The sequence below is a fragment of the Loxodonta africana genome, chromosome 10 (assembly GCF_030014295.1).
Source record: "Loxodonta africana isolate mLoxAfr1 chromosome 10, mLoxAfr1.hap2, whole genome shotgun sequence".
Classification (NCBI taxonomy): domain Eukaryota; kingdom Metazoa; phylum Chordata; class Mammalia; order Proboscidea; family Elephantidae; genus Loxodonta; species Loxodonta africana.
The window spans coordinates 25,036,376-25,059,316 of NC_087351.1; the positions used below are offsets into that span (position 1 = coordinate 25,036,376).

The 22,941-nt window shown below is 35.0% G+C and overlaps 2 protein-coding genes across 2 annotated transcripts; both read right to left on the bottom strand.

Moving 5' to 3' along the window:
- Positions 1-4,954: 4,954 nt before the first annotated feature.
- LOC100677625 (olfactory receptor 4K3-like) lies at positions 4,955-12,786 on the bottom strand. Its single transcript, XM_064291951.1, has 2 exons — positions 12,639-12,786; positions 4,955-5,982 (listed from the first exon to the last, which is right to left on the bottom strand). Exons 1-2 carry the CDS (start codon positions 12,784-12,786, stop codon positions 5,018-5,020), a joined length of 1,113 nt encoding a protein of 370 aa, XP_064148021.1. The 3' UTR covers positions 4,955-5,017.
- A 7,116-nt stretch (positions 12,787-19,902) lies between these two features.
- On the bottom strand, positions 19,903-21,343 carry LOC100664017 (olfactory receptor 4K1). The gene has a single exon (XM_064292229.1). The coding sequence runs from the start codon at positions 21,313-21,315 to the stop codon at positions 20,380-20,382; it is 936 nt and encodes a 311-aa protein (XP_064148299.1). The 5' UTR covers positions 21,316-21,343; the 3' UTR covers positions 19,903-20,379.
- Between the last annotated feature and the right edge of the window lie 1,598 nt (positions 21,344-22,941).

The window sequence follows — 22,941 nt, forward strand, 5'->3', positions numbered from 1 at the left end:
CTCAACGGCAAGGAGTTTTTTTGGCCCTTTTATTATTGAGTTTTAAGAGTTAATTATATATTCTGAATACTAGTTCTTCATCAGATATATGATTTGAAAATATTTTCTTTCATTCTATGAGCTGTCTTTTTACTTTTTGATAGTGTCTTTGAAACACAAAAGTTCTTAATTTTGATGAAATCCAATTTATTTTTTCTTTAGTTGCTTGTGTGTTAGGCATCATGTCTAAGAAATCATTGCCTAATTTAAGATTATGAAAATTTTCATCTATTTCTTTCCAAAAGTTTTAGTTTTAGCTCTTACATTTAGAACTTTGATCCATTTTGAGCTAATTTTTGTGTGTTGTGTGAGGTAGGAAACTAGCTTCCTTCTTTTGCTTGTATCTATTTTTTTTTTATTTAGTTGCCACAATAAAATGCAAATTAAAACTAAAGAATAATTTCATTTTCCCCTATCATATTAAGGAAGTATAAAACAAAACAATAATAAGAAACAGGAGTAAAAATTTGGATATATGGGAGCTCTATTTTGTCAAAGTTACTGAACAGTTTTTATAAAGGAATTTGTTGAATTTATTAAAATATGTTCAGACTCACGATCCAATAATTATACCTCTAGTTAACCTCTAAAATCTTTCTGATTCAGCTATGCTGTAACCCCAGCCTCTCTTTCGTACATATTTATATTTTTTGTTTATTTTTGTGGGCATTGTTTTTTGTCTTCTGTGCTGTCATTCCAGATGAGTGGAGCAGATAACTGTGTGATTCATGTTTTTTGGAAGTTTTCATCCACAGTCACTTCTATTCCTAGTTTTCCAAAGTTTTTTATTTTTTCCAACAATGATTGCTAATAATTATCAAATATTTTGTATACCTTTTGAAATAATCATGTATTTTTTTCTTTTATTCTTTTAATGTGGTAAATTATACTGAAGGATTGCAAAATGTTAAATCAGCCTGTTCCTAAGTACTCATAACTGGATCATGATTCACTATTCTTTTTTATGAGTTTCTGCATTCATATTGCTCATTCTTTCAAAGAAATTTATACTTTCATTTATGAGTGAGATTGTTTATAATCTTCCCTTATACTGTGCTGGTTAAAATTTGAAATCAAAATTGTATTGGCTTCAGTAAGAGAGTGAAGGAATATTCTCCCAGAAAAAGAAAGAAATATCATTCTCTCTTTTCACATGGCACTCTTAAACTGAGGGAATCCTAAGTTTTCTTTCTTTCTTAATAACTTACAACAGCATTTTGTGAGGACTATATATTCTAGAAGAGCCTTGGTGGTGCAATGGTTAAGCACTAGGCTGTTAATCAAAAAAAAGTTTGAACCCACCAGCCGCTCTGTGCAGGAGAAACATGTGTTATTCTGCCTCTATAAAGATTTACAGTCTTATGGGGGCAGTTATGCTCTGCCCTATAGGGTTGCTGTGTGTTGGAATTGACTGGAAGGCAAAGGGTTTTTTAGTTATATATTCTAGAATTCATGATCTCCAAATATATACCCATTTAACTTTGTGCTATAGAATTGGGAGATAAATTACTCCGAGACAGTATCTTAGAAATAAAATTACTGGATCATGAGATTGAAAATATTTTTATAAACACAATAAATTTTCTAAAAATTTATTGTGTTTATAAAAATATAGTGTTACTAAACCATTTTCTAAAAATGGTTTAGTAACATTCGACAAAATAGAGTTCCCATATATCCAAATTTTTGGTACTATTTAGTATTTTTGTTTTGTACTTCATCAGACTGGGGAAAATGACATTACTGTTTTGTTTTAACTTACATTTTTATTACCTGTTAGATTGACTACTTTGTCTACTTTTTTGCCATGTGATATATGACCCCTCAATACTTTAGAAATGATGAAGTAAGGCTGTCATTTGAGAGTTAAATTGTACAGGTATATATATTTGACAAGAGAACATATGCCAACTCTCAGAATGATTCCCAAACCAGTGAGACTTGATTTTCACTTTCTTAGAGGTATTAGCACACCTAAAGAAGGGCAGTCTCAAGCCCTGAATATACGTAAAAATAAGAGGAGTAAAAATAATACTACCTCCTGTCCCAACATTAGTCAGATAGGTAATTCCCTGTCAGGCTATCATAGCCTGATGACCTTACACATGCCAATCCTGTCACCAAAATTTTTGATTTTAACACAGGTTTACCAAAGCCACTTACTGATAATTTGGCTTCTGCTCCAGTCACACTGCTCTATTTGTTTCATTTGATGATTATATTTTTCAATGCAATCTGAAAAAGTTATCTTCTAAGTTTCTTACAATTATCAACTTGGAATTTCCAAATTTGTGAGTCTGTGGGCCAAAACTTGAATTGGGCCAAATTCACTGAGTTAGTGTCCAGTTATGAGGTTTCCTGGTAGTTGGACAAATAAGTGCCCTTTCCAGGCAATACCATTTTGTAACACTTATACAGAGTCATAGCCAATGAAAACCTTAAGTCTCACAACAGACCCACTTGCTTTGAACATATCAGGAGGGATCAATCACTGGAGGAGAACATCATGTTTGGTGAGTAGAGAGCCAACAAGGTTGTAGGAGGCCCTTGATTAGATGGATTGGCACAATAACAATAGCCAAAACAAAGGCCTGAAACATGCTGGCAATTCTGAGGATGATGCAGGTAACTTTCTGATTTATTGTACATAAGGTTGCCGTGAGTCAGAGTCAACTTGACAGCATCTATCATCTCTCTCTCTCTCTATCATCTATCTATCTATCTATCTATCTATCTATCTATCTATCTATCTATCTATCTATCTATCTATCTATCTATCTATCTATATCTATCATCTATCTATCTACAGTGTAAACTACTTTTCATTCAAAACCTGTATGACATCTTTGTTTATGACTGCATATTTCTTAATATGCAGTCATTTCCATGAGATCGGGGATCTATTTCACTCTCCTTTATGTGTCCAAACTATCTGGCATAAATTAAGTAAAAAAGTTTGCTGAAATGCATCTTTTTGCTTTTAATTGAATAGAACTGAGCATTACCACACTGAGATTATTCACACAATATATGTGTTTTATAATTCCTCTAATACCTTTTACTTTCCTCTATTCTTATTTCTGAATGTGTTTATTGCTATACTGATTGATTTGGAATCTATTCCTGAACAGAGGACTATGACTTTTGCCTCTTTTTTTAATACCTCTCATTGTCCAATTCAATGGTATGCATACAGCCAATTTTTAATCAAAGTCAGTTTATTAAAGTAATATCCAATAAAGTAACCTCACATCTGAAGAACATAATGTGTAAATGAAATCAGATTCCTACAAAGTGCATTGACTACCTAAATTTGGAGACTTAGGGATGTAAAGATTAGTTTTCTGTTGGCTTCCTACCCCAGTCATTCCCAAATACCTCATATGTTTGAAACAATGATATAACGTACCTGAAAATTAATGTTTTGTTTATAATATCTCCCATATGGTACTTACTGCCTATGCTTTCCTGTTAAGCTTTTGGTACTTTGACAAGTGTGATAGGAGATAGAATAATATTTGCCTTAGAATAATCTATTCTAAGTAATAAAACAAAAGACAATCTCATTTTCAGTTCAGAAACTACACATTTGAATTGAAAGCTAGCACAAACAGAATAAACTCCTCCTGAAATGAATTAAATAATCCAGGGAAGACAGGAACAGATCCTGTGGCTGAAAAAAGGCAGAATCAATTGCATGCTCACCTTTCTCTTATCCGTTCCATGGTAAGATGGTTACTGGTATGCTTCTGAAGTTTCACTTAAAGTTTGATAAAAAAGAGTATTGGAAATACTTCCTAATTACTCATGTATGAGCTTTCTGTAACAGCCTTAAAATTGACCCTCTCAAATGTAATTAACTAAGCAAAATCCTGCAGTGATTCTCAACTAACAGTAGGCTTATTATCAGTGCTATAAAGAGAATTTGTATGTACGTGTTACATTTCTTCCAGAGGGTACAAACTATTGTAGTAATTTCAGCTACAGACGATTATATTTTTGGTGTGCTATTATTTGTTTCAGAGGTCCCTAGGCGTCACAAACACTTTGTACTTGTCTACAAACCTAAAGGTTGGTGGTTCAAACCCACTCAGCTTCACTGCTTCATAAAGATTACAGTCAAGAAATTCTATGGAGCAGTTCTACTCTGTAACACATGGGGTCACCATGAGTCAGAATCCACTCCATGGCAACAGGCTTATTATTTCCTTCAAAGCCAGAGCAGCAAAACTCAATCTCATAATTGCTTCTATAGTATTTTATGTCTTTAAGATTTAACAAACTCACTAACCAAACCCACTGCCGTCGAGTCGATTCCTACTCATAGCGACCCTATAGGACAGAGTAGAACTGCCCCATAGAGTTTCCAAGGAATGCCTGGTGGATTTGAACTGCTGACCCCTTGGTTAGCAGCCATAGCACTTAACCACTATGCCACCAGAGTTTCCTTAAGATTTAACACAAATGAAATCTGATTTTACAAACATCAATGTCTTATTTGTGTGTCTGGAATTTTAAAGGACACAAATTTCCCCTAGAAAAATTATGAGCTATAAGTGATAAAGGCAGAGGAACATGCTTTAGGGTATTCATACAGCCTTTCATGCCAAAGCAGTTTGTTCTTAACTCACATTATGCTAAGTTACCCTCTGTGCTAATCTGGTCAAATCAGAAGAGTTAGGAAATCATTTTTAATGCCTAAAATGCTGCAAGAGATTAAAAATTTTTTTTTTTTTTATATATAAGGGCAAAAGGATTACTTAGGAGTTTTAATATATGAAATTGATGTATTTTAGGGAAGATAATGTGAGCCACAGAATATAGGGACTATCATAAAAAGATGAGATTCTGCACTGAATTTACCAACTTTTAGGTCACCAGTTTCTGGACCCCTAGTAGTGAAAGAATAATTATGATATAAACGCAAGGATAATAATTATACACAGTCACTACAATGGCCAAGAAGTAAGGTTACATGTTACGTCCTCACAGTTATCAAAAGACCTCTGTTCCTTAGCTTCCTTAAGGCTTCCTTCACATCTTTATTCCTCAGTGTGTAAATGATGGGGTTAAGGAGAGGAGCAAAGACAGTAAAAAGCACAGAGATAAATTTATCAATTGGGAAACTTTCAAAGGGCCAAATATAGATGAAGATTAATGGGCCAAAAAACAGAACCACAGCAGCGATGTGGGCAGACAGGGTTGAGAGAGCTTTGGATGTCCCACCAGAAGCTTGGCGATGGACAGTGGCAAGGATGATAGTGTAAGAAATAAGCAAAAGGAGGAAACAGATAAGTGATAGCAGACCACTGTTGGTGAGCACCAGGATCTCCAAAATATAGGTGTCTAAGCAGGCAAGCTTGATCACGAGAGGGAGGTCACAAAAGAAATTGTCTACCTTGTTGGGTCCACAGAAGGGCAGGTTGACTGTGAATGCCAGGTGGCTGGCTGAGTGTATGGTGCCAATGGCCCAAGAGACTCCCTCAAGAACAGTGCACACCTTGCGACTCATGATGGTCATATAATGCAGAGGTTTGCATATAGCAATGTATCGATCATAGGCCATGGCAACAAGAAGCACCATCTCACTACCCCCAAAGACATGTAAGAAAAAGATTTGTGACATGCATCCCTGGAAGGTGATGGCCTTGTGTTCATTGAGGAAGTCTGCAATCATCTTGGGAGTAGCAAATGTAGCCTGACAAACATCAATGAAGGAGAGATTGCTAAGGAGAAAGTACATCGGGGAATGCAAGTGAGAGTCTGTAATTACTGTGAGGATGATAAGGATGTTTCCCAAAACAGCAGCTCCATAAAACACAGAGAACACAAAGAAAAGGAAGACTTGGAGTTCTTGAGAGCTAGACAAGCCCAACAAAATAAATTCAGTAACCACTGACTTATTGCTCCAACCATCAATTGAATCTGGGCTGCTGAAGTTACCTAGAAGAGAAAAAAAAAAAAGTAATTGAAATGGATAAAGATAAGTCCTTCTTTCATGCAAATTTAACAAATATTTTAATTCTAATAACCATAAAAAAATGATGAGGGAGTGAGACAGTGATTATTCACATTATTCTTAGGAAATTGCTACTTTTCTCTGTGGTTCCTTAAACAATTACATGAATTATTCTTTACTTTTGGCATGTAAGATAGATGATAGATTGGATGGATGGACAGACGGATGGAAGGAAGGAAGACAGGTATATAAATGCATCCAATTAATAATGTCAATAAAGATGGAGAGAAGAAGTTGAGAGAAAGCAGTATTTGCCATTGTATTCTAACATAGTAATGCAGAAGAAGTGTCCAAGTTCTCCATAGTTCTTTGAAAGGCAAAGTCTGTACTTACACATTTAGATATAGTGCAAAATGATTCTAGCGCCCTTGACAAAATCTTGGAGGGAGAGGAAATTTAGAGCAGTGTAAAGAGATGGAAATCGGCCCAATTACTCTGATAAATTACATCAAAGGAGTGAGACGTGGCCATGTATGTGAGATATCTGCAATAATAAGAATAGAGAGAGATTTATTTCTAACTAAACTAGCATGAGCCAGAAATTGCATTTGCTTTCTTATAGTAAAATAATTTAAATTTTATAGCAGTGAGTTATAAAAAAGCAAAAAAAAAAAAAAGATATCTTCCCAGGACCTTGGAAACACACATTCTTTTAAATAAGAAAATGATTCTTTTAGTATCACAGTTGTACTATCTTCCTCAATATTATTTGCCTTTTATAGCAACTGAATTGAATATTATTTGAGCAGACCAGCTATCTATGCAATTTTAATTAGCATCAGGTATTTCTGATTAAATTTATATTTGAGCTTCTTATCTCGCTTGTCCTTTTTACAACCACTTCATTCTTTAGTATAGTTAATATTACAATAACAAAAGTCTTTTCCAAAGCCTATTGATCAAAGTCTCTATTGTAAATTATTCAACAAATAAAGTATCTGCTATGCATCAAACATTATTATTATAGGCCCTAGAGAAAAAGAAACTAACGTAAATGTAAAAAATCCTCCACCTCCAAATAGCTTACATCCTAAGGGGATAAGGAGCTGGAGATTAAAAAATAAATAAAATCTGTATTGTATTAAGTAATGATAAGTGCTATGGAGACAATGTTCCTTTGCTGTTCGTAAGGTTTTCACTAGGTTTTTAAATACCAGTGGCAAAGATTCCAGTATCACTGCAGCAGGCAAGCCACCACAGTACGACAAACTGGCAGACACACGCGATGTGTATACTGAGCAAATAATCCAAGAAGCTGGACAATGTGAAGAAGAACGGGCATCAGGATTGGAGGAAGACTCATTAATAACCTGTGATACACAAATGACACAAAATTGCTTGCTCAAAGTGAAGAGGATTTGAAGTACTTACTAAGGAAGACCAAAACCACAGCCTACAGCATTGGAGTACACCTCAGCGTAAAGAAAACAAAAATCCTCACACCTGAATCAATAAGCAACATCATGATAAACAGAGAAAAGATTGAAGTTGTCAAGGATTTCATTTTACTTGGATCCACAGTCAATGGCCATGCAAGCAGCAGTCAAGGTATCAAACTATGCATTGCACTGGGCAGATCTGCTGCAAAGATCTCTTTAAAGTGTTTAAAAGCAAAAATGCCACTTTAAGGACTAAGGTGCGCCTGACCCAAGTCATGGTGTTTTCAATTGCCTCATATGTGTGTGAGAGCTGGACTATGAATAAGGAAGACTGAAGAAGAGTTAATGCCTTTGAATTACGGTGTTGGAGAATATTGAATATACCACGGACTAGCCGGAAAAACGAACAAATCTGTCTTGGAAGAAAGATAATGAGAACGCCCATTAGAAGCAAGGATGGTTAAGACTTTGTCTCACATATTTTGGACGTGTTATCATCATGTTTGTTAAAATAGAGGGAAATGAAAAAGAAGATGACTCTTAACAAGATGGATAGACACAGTGGCTGCATCAATGGGCTCAAACATAGCAACAATTGTGAGGATGATACAAGACCTGGCTGTGTTCTCTTCTGTTGTACATAGGGTCGCTACAAATTGAAACAGACTCCATGGCACCTAACAACATGGAGAAAATAAAGTAGAACACAGGAATACAGATTGTAAATGGGTGGTCAGAGAAAGCCTCCCTAGGCAGGTTTCATTTCAACAAAGACAGGAGAATAAGGGCCATGAGGAAATCCATTCCAGACAAAGGAGGTAGCCAGCAAGTGCAATAACTGATTGATGTGAAATGAGTGCTCTTTTTGGAAACATCTGTATAATTTTGGCAGGTTTATTGGAGATAAAATGAATGGAGATTTAGCTTTTAACATTATTATGTACTTGACAGATGTATAACTGGCTTTTCTGAAAAAATTCTGCCTCATGAGTTTAAAAATATTACCAACTTAAAAAAAAAAACTTAGGAAACTATAAATTCAGCCTTAAGAATGAAGACACGTAAGCAACTTGCCTTTGCATTTTCCGAAATAAAATACGCATATAAAATTGCTTTGCAAATTCCGTATTTCCATGTAAATACATGGTGTAAGTTTTATCATTCAAAATAAAGTGAGAACTATCTAAGGCTTCCAGGAAGGGTCCTTTGAAATGAAAAACTCAGGGCCAAATCTCACAAGCTGGGAGGCACTTCCTCTGTGTCTGTAGTGACACTCAATGACAGTGAGTTCAGATATATTATTTATTCATGGCATGACTTTCAAATATCGAGGCCATCAACAAAAACATAAAAATTGGTCATTGCTTTTTATGGTAACGCCTCACAGAATCTTGATCCTTTTGATGTGTCTTCCTCAACTATAGCTCTGTGTATACAAGGTCTGATAAAGGATTCGAGTAGTGGTAAATGCATTAAACCAAAAGTTTTCTAACCTAAAACCGTTTTATTTTGTATCCAATTTTAATTGAATTGACTTAGTTTAGTTTTACAAGTGTAGGCAGAATTTCTCTAAAATTCTAAAAGCATTTTTTTCTGTATTAAGGGCCAATCAGAATCCTTGTTTACAACGTTGTGGATAAGCCAGCCTTCAGGGAAAGGAAAAGACTGAAATTTCCATAGGAAACCATTATATAAATAGCATACAATTTGAGATCAGATCTGGGTTTAATTCCTGGCTTTACTACTTATTTTGTGATATTGTTCACGTATTCATTTATTCAACTTATTAAACACCTTCTATGATTATATGCCAAGCAGTCTGTAGGCATGGGAATATAACAGTAAACAAAATATATAAGATTCATGTCCTCATGCAATTGACCACAACTCTCTGAAGTTTTGATCCCTTAACTGTGATAGCATACATTTGAAAGAAGTTTGAAGACTATAAAGTGACATATAAATATTACTTGTGTTAGGATGCTATTATAATTGAAAATCACATTAAGTTTTAGCACCATACAATCAGAATGGAAAAATATCTGCTTGTGAGCAGATTCACAAGCTATGGTTTTTTTAAAAGCAAAAAATAAGATTTATGAACCAATATTAGAATGAAAACATTTTTCTGTAATAAGCATACAATTGTTGAAACAATAAGATGAAAATCTGCAAAGAGGAGCCAGGTAGGGTTCCTCAGAGTGCTCCCTGTATTCACCTGTAGTCACTTCCAATCTTCAGAGTTCTCGAAGCCTAACCTGTAAAAGAAAAAGAAAAAAGAAAGAGTGGGATAAATCAGAGGTACAATTATGTTCCAAATAGTTATCGTTCTGAAAGAAAGGGAAGCCTTCTCTGATGTTTTATTAGGAAATCTACTTTAGAATTCAAATACAGAGTTAAATACATCCCTGACTTGGACATGAGAGCATCCTAAGGGTAATACGATGACTTTGGAAAGCTGCTACAGGCCTCTGTCTAAGCTAAAGTTAATGTGAAACTAGCCTTTCACTTAAAGAAGAAATGTGAAATTCGTAGGTGGTACTTCCTGGACTTGGGAATTGATTTGATTTAGCCAAAAAGTTCAACTAAAAGCATTCTAGTCAAGCATAAAGAGGGAAGCAAAATTCATAAGGCAAATTGTAACAGCTTCTTCTTTGGGTTAAACTCTAGGTTTCTTAGCTCAGATTAACAAACAAAACCATTTGGTGTTAATGATGGTGTTGTGAGACAAAAGAGTCAATCAAAGACATCAAAGAGAAGAAAAATAGTTTGGCAATGAAGATAACCATCTTTACATGAGGAAATCGGCTTCTTTGTGTAGATAATCAAATTAAGTCAAGGATTTTGTAACAAAGGACTTGCTTTAGTTGCCTTTCATTGAGATGTGACTAATCACCGCATAAAGAGATATATAATTCTGATGTAAGAAAGTGCAAAATAGTAGAACTTAGAAAATTCCTTCAACATTATCCTCTGGAGCCTTAAAATCTTGTGAGTGACCATCTAAGATGCTCCACTGGTCTCACCTGATCTGGAGCAAAGGAGAATGAAGAAAATCAAAGACACTAGGGAAAGATTAGTCCAAAGGACTAATGGGCCACATCTACCACAGACATCACCAGATTGAGTCCAGCACAACTAGATGGTGCCTGGCTATCACCACTGACTGCTCTGACAAGGATCACAACAAAGCATCCCGGGCAAAGCTATAGAAAAATGTAGAGCAAAATTTTAACTCACAAAACAACCAGATTTACTGGCCTGACAAAGGCTGGAGAAACTCCAAGAATATGACCCCCGGACACCCATTTAGCTCAGTAATGAAGTCACTCCTGAGGGTCACCCTTCAGCCAAAGATAGACAGTCTCATAAAGTGAGGCTAAAGGGGTGCACCAGCCCAGGGGCAAGGACAAGAAGGCAGAAAGGGACAGAAAAGTTGGTAATAGGGAACCCAAGGTCTAGAAGGGGAGAATGTTGACATATGATGGGGTTGTTAACCAATGTCACAAAACAATATGTCTACTAACTGTTTAATGAAAAGTTAGTTTGTTCTGTAAACTTTCATCTAAAGTACAATAAAAAAAAAAAAGTCCCTCAATGAGAGAAAACATCAAAATATCAAATTACAACACTCTGTAAAGCTGGGAAGAAAATGGCTCTGCCACTCATAATTACAATAGTGTTAGTCTATTTTCAAGTCAACTTTTACAAAGCATTGTGCTAAACATTTCATGCATTATCTTGTTAATTCTTACAACAGAGCTGTGATGTATGTACTATCACAATCCTAACATTACTGTAGAAGAAGCTTAGCTTAGCGGTAAAGTCAGTGTCACAAGGGCACACTGCTAGTAAACAAAGGTTTGCATAGTCCAAGAATACATACTTAATCATATATTTTTCCTAATTAAGAAGGACCTGATCACTGGGAGCCTATATCTGAAGAAGTCTTCCTGGTCATTAAAATGACAGTTTTATGTCCCGTTCTATACTCTAACATCATTTCTGTTCTCTCTGGTTTAAATATCAACATGCTCACATTTACCTGAATCCCTCCATCAATCACCAGTGTTGGCAGTGACAATAATCAGACATGCTTTGATGTTTTGTTTCACATTTTAAAGTCTCACACGCAAACTTCAAGTTCACCTTCTTAAGAACTCAGGTCATCTTAACCCTATCAATAAATTTAGCTTAGAATACCTTTAACTCTCTGAGTGGTAATATCTATGCTTAATCTTTTGCTTGATGTGATTAAATTCCACATACCAGTTCTGATAGTAACCCCAAGGGAGTAGCAGCAGCTTGAGGAAGACAAGCCTCCAAAACCTATTGGTTTTTTAAAAAATGAACCATAAGGGCATACAAGTATTTAAATACCATACCACACACCCCAAAATCTCAGATAGCCAATCCCATTACAATAACCAGTTAAAGAACTTCCTTTGAGAAGTGAAGTCATCTTGCTGTGGGAGTTATTAGCATCATTTTTGATGCCTTTCCCAAAGCCATGATGATGATAACTTTTAAATTATTGGCCTGTAATTGCAAGTGAAGACATTTATCTCCAGGGAAAATGTAGTGACCCAGAAGCTTGAAATAGTTACACTTAACCTCACTTAATAATTTGTCTCCCTCCACGTGCCTCTTTTCCCTTACCCAAGGTGACCGTTCCAGTAAGCACCAACCTGCATATTCAGAGCCTGAAGAAAATCAGATCAGAAGAAACGTGCATCTGGCAGGTGCCTAAGAAATTTAGAAATATTTTTTTTAATCTTTTGTGTCTTCCTTTTCATGGCAGTATTTATGATAAGTGCTTCAAACACCATACTACATAATATTCTGTTAACCAAATTCGATATTTTAATTGTGTCTGCTCAGTACTTGACCATACAATAAAATCAGAAAGAAAGGTTAGTTGGGGGTATATGGGTGGAGTTGCTCATATATACATAGAGCTTGCTTTTGGCTGTTGTGAAAAGAAATCTCATGAGAGATGTAGAAGAACTAAGACGGTCTCCAGAGAAAAGCAGATAACAACGAGAAAATGTTTAATGTTGAGACAAAGAGTAAGCATCAAGAAAATGTGGTGAACATAATCTGGGAGCTCGGCTTCTCTGAGCTCCAGGCTGATACACCAAGTTCTTTCTCGACATTTTCTTTTTAAAGTTTCATGGACATTTTCAATTCTGTTTACAAACCTATTCCTTCCTTAGTCTGCTCCAGCATTTCCACAGGCCCCTTGGTTTCAGATAGAAACTTGATTCCTTCCCTCCATATATCCAACCCATTAACAAGACCTGCTGTGCCTTCCTTCAAAATAGTCCCAACATACCAACTTGTTACCATTTCTGCCTCAATCAGCCCTATCCAAACCTTCATTATCCTTCTCCTTAAAAATTTCAAAGGCCCTCGAATGATCTCTCATTTTCTACCATTGACTCTTTCCAATCAATTCTTCGAAGAGTAGTCTTTTTAAAAATTAAATCATAGTAAGTTACCTAACTTTAAAATGATAAATGTGTTCTCACTGTTGTTGGAATAAAACTCAATCTCCTTAGTGATTCCTTTCCATTTTAGATTTTATATATTACCCTTCAACCTTATTTCTGGTCACTCTTTTCTCTCGCTAAACTCTGCTTCATTTCCTGGTATGCACCCTACCTTTCCACTTTAGGAAATTTCACATTCTATTTCCTCTACCTGAGTATTTTTTCCCCCTGGTTCTTCATATGCTATATCTTTTTCATCTTTCAGATATTAGCTGAAAGACTATTATACAGAGGGTCTCCTGATTTGTAATTTTTTTTTTAATCTCGAGACTGTATTTGTTCTTTTCGTAACACATCACAGTTTTCATTTGTTTGTATTGTTTACTTTCCTCTCCTGTTTTTTGTACTTTTGTTTTCATACATTTACTTCTGTACATGTTGTGAGCCTCGCAATATGAAACACTTAGAGAAAAAGTTTGAAAAATTAAGCTGTGGAAGACTGTCAAGTGGTGTAATATATGCAGAATTAGAATCACAGAAAGAAGGAGGAAGAAAAGTACTGGAAGAAATAATGGTCAAATTTTTTTCCAGGTACGATGAAATTATGAACTCAGAGATTTAAGAAACTCAGCTAACTCTTTCAGAAGATAGTTGACAAGAACCTCGCCAAGGCACATCACAATCAAATTCCTGAAAACCAGTGAACTGAAATAATGATAAAAGCAGCCAATGGAAGGAAAATAAAATCCAAAAATGCTCTTAATCCTATCTTATGTATTTTGCACCTCAGATATTTTAATTTTTATCTCTTGAAATTTGATTTATTTTATTTTTTCTTATCTTGTCCATTTCTCTCCACATCATGTTCATGTTTTCCTCTACCTGGTTGAGCATATGGAGTATATCTTTAATGACTGTTGCAAGAGTCTTGCCTGATAATTTTATCACTTGTGTCATTTCTCAGTCTCTTTCTGTTGGCTGTTTTTTGCTCCTGCTTATAATTCATATTTTCCTACCTTGTTGCATGTCTGGCAATTTTTAATTATAATCTAGCCATTTTGAATTTTGAAATATTTTTTTTCTTTCTTTTTCTTTTTTTTATTCCTTTAAATATAGTTCTATTTGGTTTGATGACACAATTAAGATTCTTGGAATTATTTTGCCCCTTTTGGGACTTGTTTTTAAGCTTTGTTAGTGCAAGTGTAGATCACCCTTTAGGGCTAATTTTTCAGCAGTACTGAAGCAATACCGATGAAACAATGCCATTGCCATTGAGTCAATTCCAATTTATGGTGATTCCATGTATTACAGAATAGAACTGTTCCATAGGGCTTTCTTGGCTATAATATTAATGGAAGGAGATTATCATGCCTTTCTTCCATGTTGCCACTCAGTGGATTTGAACCACCAACCTTTAGGTTAGCCACCCAGGGATTCATTGAGGGAATATCTTCCTAGAAATCTACACTAATCTGGTTGCAAGTAATATGACATATTTCTGCCATGTGTGAGCTTCAAAATTGTTCTGCCCACCTATTGTCCAATGGTTCTTTCCCAGGTTTCAGATAACTTTTTCACACATATGCACAGAGTAGTATTTAAACAAATACTTGAGGAGAGCCACCTGAAACTATCTAGGACTATTTCTCTGCTCAGCTTCTTCTTATCCAGTATTTTTCCCAGAAAATTCTAGTCATATTGACCTGCTCAGACTTCAAATTTTGTCTTCTTAATTCAGAGAAACTAGCAGCTTCTATTTAGGTTTGCATTCCCTCTACAGTAGCCTGGAAACTCTCACCAGACTATAAGTTATTGAATTAATAGAGTACACCTTGATTGTTTGTCTTCTTGGGTATTACTGTCCTTCACTGTTGTCCAATGTCTAAAAACCATTCTTTAATATATTTTGTTCAGTTTACAGATTATTTAAGTTAGAAGTGTAAATCTGATCTCTGTTAATCCATGGTGGCCAAAAGCAGAGTCAATTAAGATTTTTAATGGTGATTTTTAAATAAAATTTAAAAATAAATATCCTTCCAACTTTTACCTCTCATCCAAAGAACCCTATCCCTTTTCTTAAAGGCAGCATCTGTCACCAGACTCTTTAACATTTCCCGAGATAATTTGCATATATATACACAAATATGTATACATGATAATTTATACATTTATTTTGATATGTCCAAGAATCATTTTCATTATATTAATAACAACCTATTCATATACTTGGAAACCGTGTTGGGATAGTAGTTAAGTGCTATGGATGCTAACCAAAAGCTCAGCAGTTCAAATCCACCAGGTAGTCCTTGGAAACCCTATGGAGCAGTTCTAGTCTGTCCTATAGGGTCACTTGACGGCAATGGGTTTGGATTTTTTTTGGTTTAATTATATGCTTTGTCAAATTTTCCTTTGGCTCGTGAGGATTTTACTTAATATTTGTAAGAGTTATTTACCTATTGAAGGTCTTAGTTCTTTGTCTACTAGTTATTGCTGTTTTTCATCTAGTTTTTCTTTTGGCTTTTTTGTGATGGATTTTTTTATACCTCCATGGAAAATTATATAGTGAATTTTAGCCATCTTTTTTTTATTTTATGACTTTTGGATTTTTTGTCACATTTAATGCAATAGTTTATGGTCTTTACTGATCACTGATAACCCAAATAGACTCAATGGTGAAGTAAGAATTAGAAAGTGGAAGAATGTATCTCTGGCAGTACAGAGAATTGACCAAATCAAATAGCCACTCAGAAATTAAAATCCCTCTTCTCTTCTTCCTCCTCATTCTTCTGCTCCTCATCATCCTCATCTTTTCCTCCCCCTCCTTTTCCTCATCTTCCTCATTCTTCTTTATCTCCTCTTCTCTTTCTCTTTAATTTCTTCTTTTATTTAATGAAAATAGTATTCACCTTGAAGGGTTGCTAGGTAGTTGGTAAAAATGAATAGTGCAATCACTAGCACAGAGTAGGTGTCAAATAGATTTTATTTTGTGTTTGTCTTCCTTAAAAGCCACTAATAATCTTTTTTGCCCTCATCTTCTTGAGCTTTGTGCTCTGCTACTAATTTCCATGAGTGCAATTTATGAGATAAAATCTATTATTAGTCTTTCCTGAACTCTACTCTCCCAAATCTGTGCCTGTGTTAGTCAAGGCACAAACTGGGAAACAGAAATCCTTCTACATTACAGAGCCAGTACAGTACAGTTAATCATTTACACATGTGATTGATGAGTTAATAAGGCAACTAGGAGATGCCAGCCACACTTCTTCCCCAACTCAAGATGGAAAAATAGAGAAAGTGTTTTTGGATACCTGGGGTCACCTAGCAGAAGCAGAAAATATGATGGCCTATCTTCCAGGAGCTAAAACACCCCCAGAAATCATAGTCAGTATAATGAAGCATCCAATGAACAGAGAAGTATCCAATGAACAGAGCAAAGAGTAAATTCCTTGGCTTCTATTTTCCTCTTGCCATCCAATATTCATTGTGTCTCTAAATGACCAAATGCAGCTGGAAGCAAGCTAAAATTGCAGCCTGGAGAATGCAGATTTCAGGGTCAGCCTAATATGGTGCAGAGTAGAGGAAGGATAAGGAATAGATGTGAGAACAAACAGGATAAGAACTAGCAATGTGGTTTTGTTTGAAAAAATAAAATGGGCTGTTATCTCTTCCAATGTGTTCTTTCCACCATCTGAATCCATGGAAATATCAAAATCCAGAATCCAAAAAAATATATATTTTTTGACTAACGGAGAGGTACAGTTTTGTTTCTTATTTCTGTAGTATGTTGCTCCACTATGACCTTCATCAAAGTCCATCTTGTATTTTAATTCTTTGTGTTTATGTTATTTCTGCCATACATGATTCTAAGTCTTTGACAAAAAGATTGATTTATCTTTGTATAACTTGGACAGAGTACGTTGTTTGTGTTATAGTCTTACTTGATATTGGATAAATTTTATTTGACTTCTAAGTTTTGCTAATAAATGAGCACTGCCTAGTTCCAAATTTAGAGATGTGCATTTTACTAAGACAAAAAAGAAGAAAGGGAAGAGTGAGTGTGTGCATGTGCATCATCAATTTAGCCTACTTGCAGAGGCAGGAGTAGAAAAAGCCTACCTTCACAGAGTCCATACCTATCCATATGTTGACAGAATTACCTGTTCCAAAAAAACTATTTGCTTATACAATGTTTTACTATTCATAGTGCTTTTGTTTCCATTACATCATCTTGTCTCACAGGATTCCTGTGACATAGTTATTATTAACAACCTCATTTTACATATGAGAATACTGAGAATCAGAGTAGTCCAATGACTTGGTTTTTCAAGGATATGATCAAAACCTGTAAATTTTCACCAGTTGTTGTTGTTAGGTGCTGTTGAGTTGGTTCCAACTCATAGAGACTCAATGTACAACAGAAGAAGATACTGCCTAGTCCTGTGCCACCCTCACAACCATTGTCATGCATGAGTCTATTATTTTAGCCACTGTGTCGGTCCATCTCTTTAAGGATCTTCTTAGTTTTCACTAACCCTCTACTTTACCAAGCATGATTCCTTCAAGAGGAACCGGATTTGTTTATTTTTCTGGCAGTCCATGATATATTCAATATTCTTTACCAACACCATAATTCAAATGCATCAATTCTTCTTCTGTCTTATTTATTGCCCAGCTTTCTCATGCATATGATGTGACTGAAGTTACCATGAGTTCAGTCAGGCACACCTGAGTCCTCAAGGTGACATCTTTGCTTTTTAACACTTTAAAGATATCTTTTGCAACAGGTTTTGGCCTCTGCAATACATCATTTGATTTCTTGACTGTTGCTTCCATTGGCCTTGATTGTGAATCCAAATGAAAAGAAATCCTTTACAATTCCAATATTTTATCAGTTTAGCATGATGTTCCTATTGGTCCAGTCGTGAGGATTTTTGTTTTCTTTATATTGAGGTGTAATCCATACTGAAGGCTATAGTCTTTGATCTTCATCAGTCCTCTTCACTTTCAGCAAGCAAAGTTGTCATCTGAATATCACAGGTTCTTAATGAGTCTTCCTCCAATCCTTATGTCACATTCTTCTTCATATAGTCCAGCTTCTCGGATTATTTGGTCAGCATACTGATTGAATAAGTATGAGGAAAGAATATAACCCTGATGCACACCTTTCCTGATTTTAAACCATGCAGTATCCCCTTGTTCTGTATGAACAACTGCCTCCTGGTCTATGTCGAGTTTTGACATGAACACGATTAAGTGTTCTGGCATTCTTATTCCTCGCAATGTTATCTATAATTTGTTATGATCTACACAGCCAAATGCTTTTGCATAGTCGATGAAACACAGGTAAACATCTTTCTAGTATTCTCTGCTTTCAGCCAACTTTTATCTTATATCAGAAATGATATCCCTCTTTCCACATCCTCTTCTGAATCAGGCTTGAATTTCTGGCAGTTCCCTGTGAATGAACTGTTGCAACTGTTTTTTGAATTATCTTCAGCCCTCAGCAAATTTTACTTGCATATGATTTGATAATTTCCACACTCTGTTGGATCACCTTCCTTTGACATGGGCACAAATATGGATCTTTTCCAGTTAGTTGACTAGGTAGCTGTCTTTCAAATTTCTTGTCATAGATGAGTGAACTCTTCCAAATTTGCACATATTTGTCTCTATTTTTATTCCATCAATTCCTGGATCCTTGTTTTTTGCCAATGTCTTCAGTGGCTCTGGAACTTTTTCCTTTAATTCCACTGGTTCCTGATCATATGCTATCTCCTGAAATGGCTGAACGTCAGCCAATTATTTTTGGTACAGCAACTCTGTGTATTCCAACTAGGAGAACAGAGTTAAATAAAAAAAAGAAAGAAAATACCACCAAAAAATCACAATTGATTTAATGTTTATTGTATGTCTAAAATTGTTTTGGCACTGTATAAAATATACAACACATAGTCAAGTTTGAAAGATTATTACCCGTGTTCAACGTTGTACAACTGAGATTGACTGTCTATTTGAAGTTCCTAGAAACTTTAGCTACATAGCATGTATGTTTATTACTAAAATTTAGCTTGCACAGGGTTTAGCACGTGGAGTTATTATATTTGCACATAACAACTAATTTATGTCTTATTGTGCAATTAAAATACTGAATTCAGAGTGATAACAATTGAAGACTTTCAATTTTATGTTAAGCAATTATTTTTTCATTGTTAGAATACACTTAGTTTTTCTGTTATAAGGCCTTTTCCATACTGCAAAGCTCAGGTGGGAAGTATATAGGAAAAATTTTGAATAGCAAATGAAACAACATTTAATAGATGCTTTTGATCTTTAATATTAGGTCTATATGTGAATTGTACCTGTCCTTTTGCACTTTCAAGAAATGTGAAAGAATAGATTCCAGACTCAGTTCTAAGTCAGACCAGTTTTTGTCACTTTGTGCATTTGTTAGTTTCAAAAACAGATGGACTTAACATTTGCTTTGCATCTTATATTGAACACCTTACATATTTGCAAGCAATTTCAAAGATACTTGCAATTTTCTGTGAATAATGTCTAAATCATTGTAATCACTTTACCCATATTTCAAAAGAAGTAGCCTTGGAAAACAGATGTACTTATATATGTTGCTGATACCACTAAATATTTAGAAAAAATCTAGGTTTTTGAGTAGAAATACATACCATATATAATCTAAAAGAAAACAAAAAATTTATAGTAGTATTTGTATGTTACTAGTAATAAGTAGAAAAAAAAATTTAAGTAACCAAAAGAAACCATAGTCAACACAGAAGAAAAAGATATGCTAACATATGTATATCAATGAAGTGAAATTCATGTCGTAAAATACAATAATTTTTCCACTATGTCAACATGTGGAGTAATGCTATGAATAATTTGAGTGTAGTTTTTTTAGATATCAGAAGCAAAATTGGCTCCTACATATTGACTGCAGTGTATGAAAATATCATATGTTCAATTAAGGAGAATTATAAGTTTGTTGTTGTGTGCCGTCAAGTGAATTCTGACTCACAGTGACCTTATATGAGAAGGTAAAGCTGCTCTATAGCGTTTAGTAGACTGTAATCTTTGTGGAAGCAGGTCACTAGGTCTTTTCCCTGCAGAGCCATTATGTGGGTTAAAACTGCTGACCTTTCAGTTAGCAGCCAAGCACTTAACCATTGCACTACCAAGGCTCCTATTACAAGTTTAGAAACATGAATAGCTTTTTTTTTTCCATTCGAATCTATTGTCTCCATAAAATATTTTAAAGTATTACTAAATATTTTCAGGACAATTTAGAATATTATGCAATTCCCTTGCACTTAGGGCAAAATAACAACTCCATAGCTAAATAAACCGTATCATTAGCAGAGATGGCTACACAATGCTGTGATCCACTGGAGTTTTTTCATTCACATTCAAGATTATCCTCCCTCTTGGTAGTTCTCTAGTTTTTCCAGGAGTTCACATGACGGTTTCTCAATTTCCGCATGGCAGATTTAACTTCTTCATTCCTCAGAGAGTAGATGATGGGATTCAACAGGGGTGTACAAACAGTATAGAACACAGAAAGGAACTTATCCACAGAAAGTCTGCTAAAGGGCCATATGTAGAAATAAATGCAAGGTACGAAGAAAAGAATCACCACAGTGATGTGGGCAGTTAATGTGGAAAGAGTCTTGGAAGACCCACTGGAGGATCGGCATTGGACAGTGATCAAAATGACGGTGTAGGAAATAATTAAAGCCAAAAAACAGCTCAGTGATATAAGGCCACTGTTAGTTAGGGTCATAATTTCCATTTTATAAGTATCCATGCAAGCCAACTCTATCACCAGGGGAAGGTCACAAAAGAAGCTATCTACCTCATTGGGGCCACAGAATGGCAAATCCACTGTAAAAGCCAAGTGGCTTACAGAATGAAGAATACCCACAGCCCAGGAAATTGATACAAAAATTATACATAATCTCCGATTCATGATTGTAGCATAGTGCAGGGGCTTATATATGGCTATAAATCGATCATATGCCATAGCTACAAGCAATATCATCTCACTCCCAACAAAACTGTGAAGAAGGAATATCTGGGCCATGCAACCCTCAAAAGAGATAGTTTTGTGCTCAGCAAGAAAGTCTGCAAGCATCTTGGGTGTGGCAAAATTAGACTGGCAGATATCAATGAAAGAAAGATTACTAAGCAGGAAGTACATAGGAGAGTTCAGATGGGAGTCAGAAGAAATGATAACAATAATCATGATGTTGCCTAGCACAGATGCCACATACACAATTGAGAATATTGCAAAAAAGAAAAGCTGAAGTTCCCAAGAACCAGAGAGTCCCAGCAACACAAACTCAGAGACCACTGATTCATTTGTGTGAGCCATATATCCAATGAACAGTCACCTAAGGGAAAGAAAATCAGCATATCACAATGATTCACAATAGAATATAATTAGTTTATATATAAAATAAATATAGGCTTTCAATTAAGTCAATCAACTTAATGAAATATGGATTATCAATTGATTGCTATTTAAACACCTATGAAGATGATGGAAAATGGGAGAAGTGGGAAAAAAGGAACAGGTAAGGCTCCTATCATAATTAAAAAGTAAGATACATATCTAGAAATAAATAATATGAAATCAGGACTAGGCGAATATGAGTGATACATTAATACCATACATATTAGCAAGATGAAAGAGATTACTCCAAAGTAGAAGATAAGGTATTATGGGGTAGGAATTATTTGAGTTAAAACTTTTTAAAAGTTTGGAATTTACTAGACAAAAATGAAAGAGAAAGCTATTTTAGGCAGAGGAAATAATAGGAAGAAAGATACAAAAGTAAAAACGCAGAAGACATTTTCAAAGACACATGAATGGAGAGTCCTACCTGGAGGGCATTGTGCGTGCTAAGAAACAGTAAGTTGGGAATGGTAGATCAGGATGTAATTCGTAGTTGTAATTTATCTTGAAAGCAAGGCTAAGTAGTTTTGATTAATAGCCTTGAAATTGAGAATACTATATTTGAAGTGTTTTAAGAAGTTTAAAGAAGCAATTTACCGTCTTATTGAAAAAAAGAGAAAAATTCTAGAGACAATGGTGATACTCTGAAAGTTTCTGTGAAGGTCAAGAATGTTTCTTTTTACCCAATTTTAATCAAATTCACCTTCTGTCACATAAAGATCAATCAATTATGAGTGAACCATCTATGCTTTTTCAGTCTCTTAGTTCTTACCTTGCCTTTTATCTCTTCGTAGACACTCCTTGGCACACTTGGGTTTATCAAAATCTAAAACTTCTTTCAGGAATGGTCCTTTTGGAAATGCCGCATGTAACTTAAATATATGTGGTAAATTTTGAACACACAATAGATTCTCAAAAGGAAATATTTAAGTAGTGTGTAAATTGCCATTGGATTTTTTTTTTTTTTTTGACATTTTGCTTAACACACTGGGCACAATGTGAGCACTTAGTGCAAAAAGAAAATTATGCACCATCTCCAGTTTTTAAAGAAACATGTTTGGCTTTAGCCATGTACCCACCAATACAATAGATATTTGTCCTTATATTAAAGTTCTGTACCCCATATTCTTCAGTGGTTTGTTAAGACCAAGTTATCTATATATAACCAAAACAATAAACATTAAAACTTTTAAAAGTAAAAACTGATCTTGACCTTGACCTGTTGCCATCAAGTCGATTCCGACTGTTAAGTGACCCTATAGCACAGAGTAGAACTGCTTCATAGGGGTTTCTAAGGAGCAACTGGTATAAAAAAAAAAAAATTAGGTAACCTTAATTTCGTTATATAATTTTACCTTGATTGTTGAAGTGTAAATTCTAACGTTTAAGTGCTTGCATCTTTACATTTGAGTTATAATATCTAATTTTAAGAAAAAATTCAGAAACTTATTCAAGTATATGATCAGGTCAGTGAAGCCAGAACTGACCTAAGTACAAGATACCTAAGTACAAGGTACTTTCATGGAACAAATCTATTCTCTT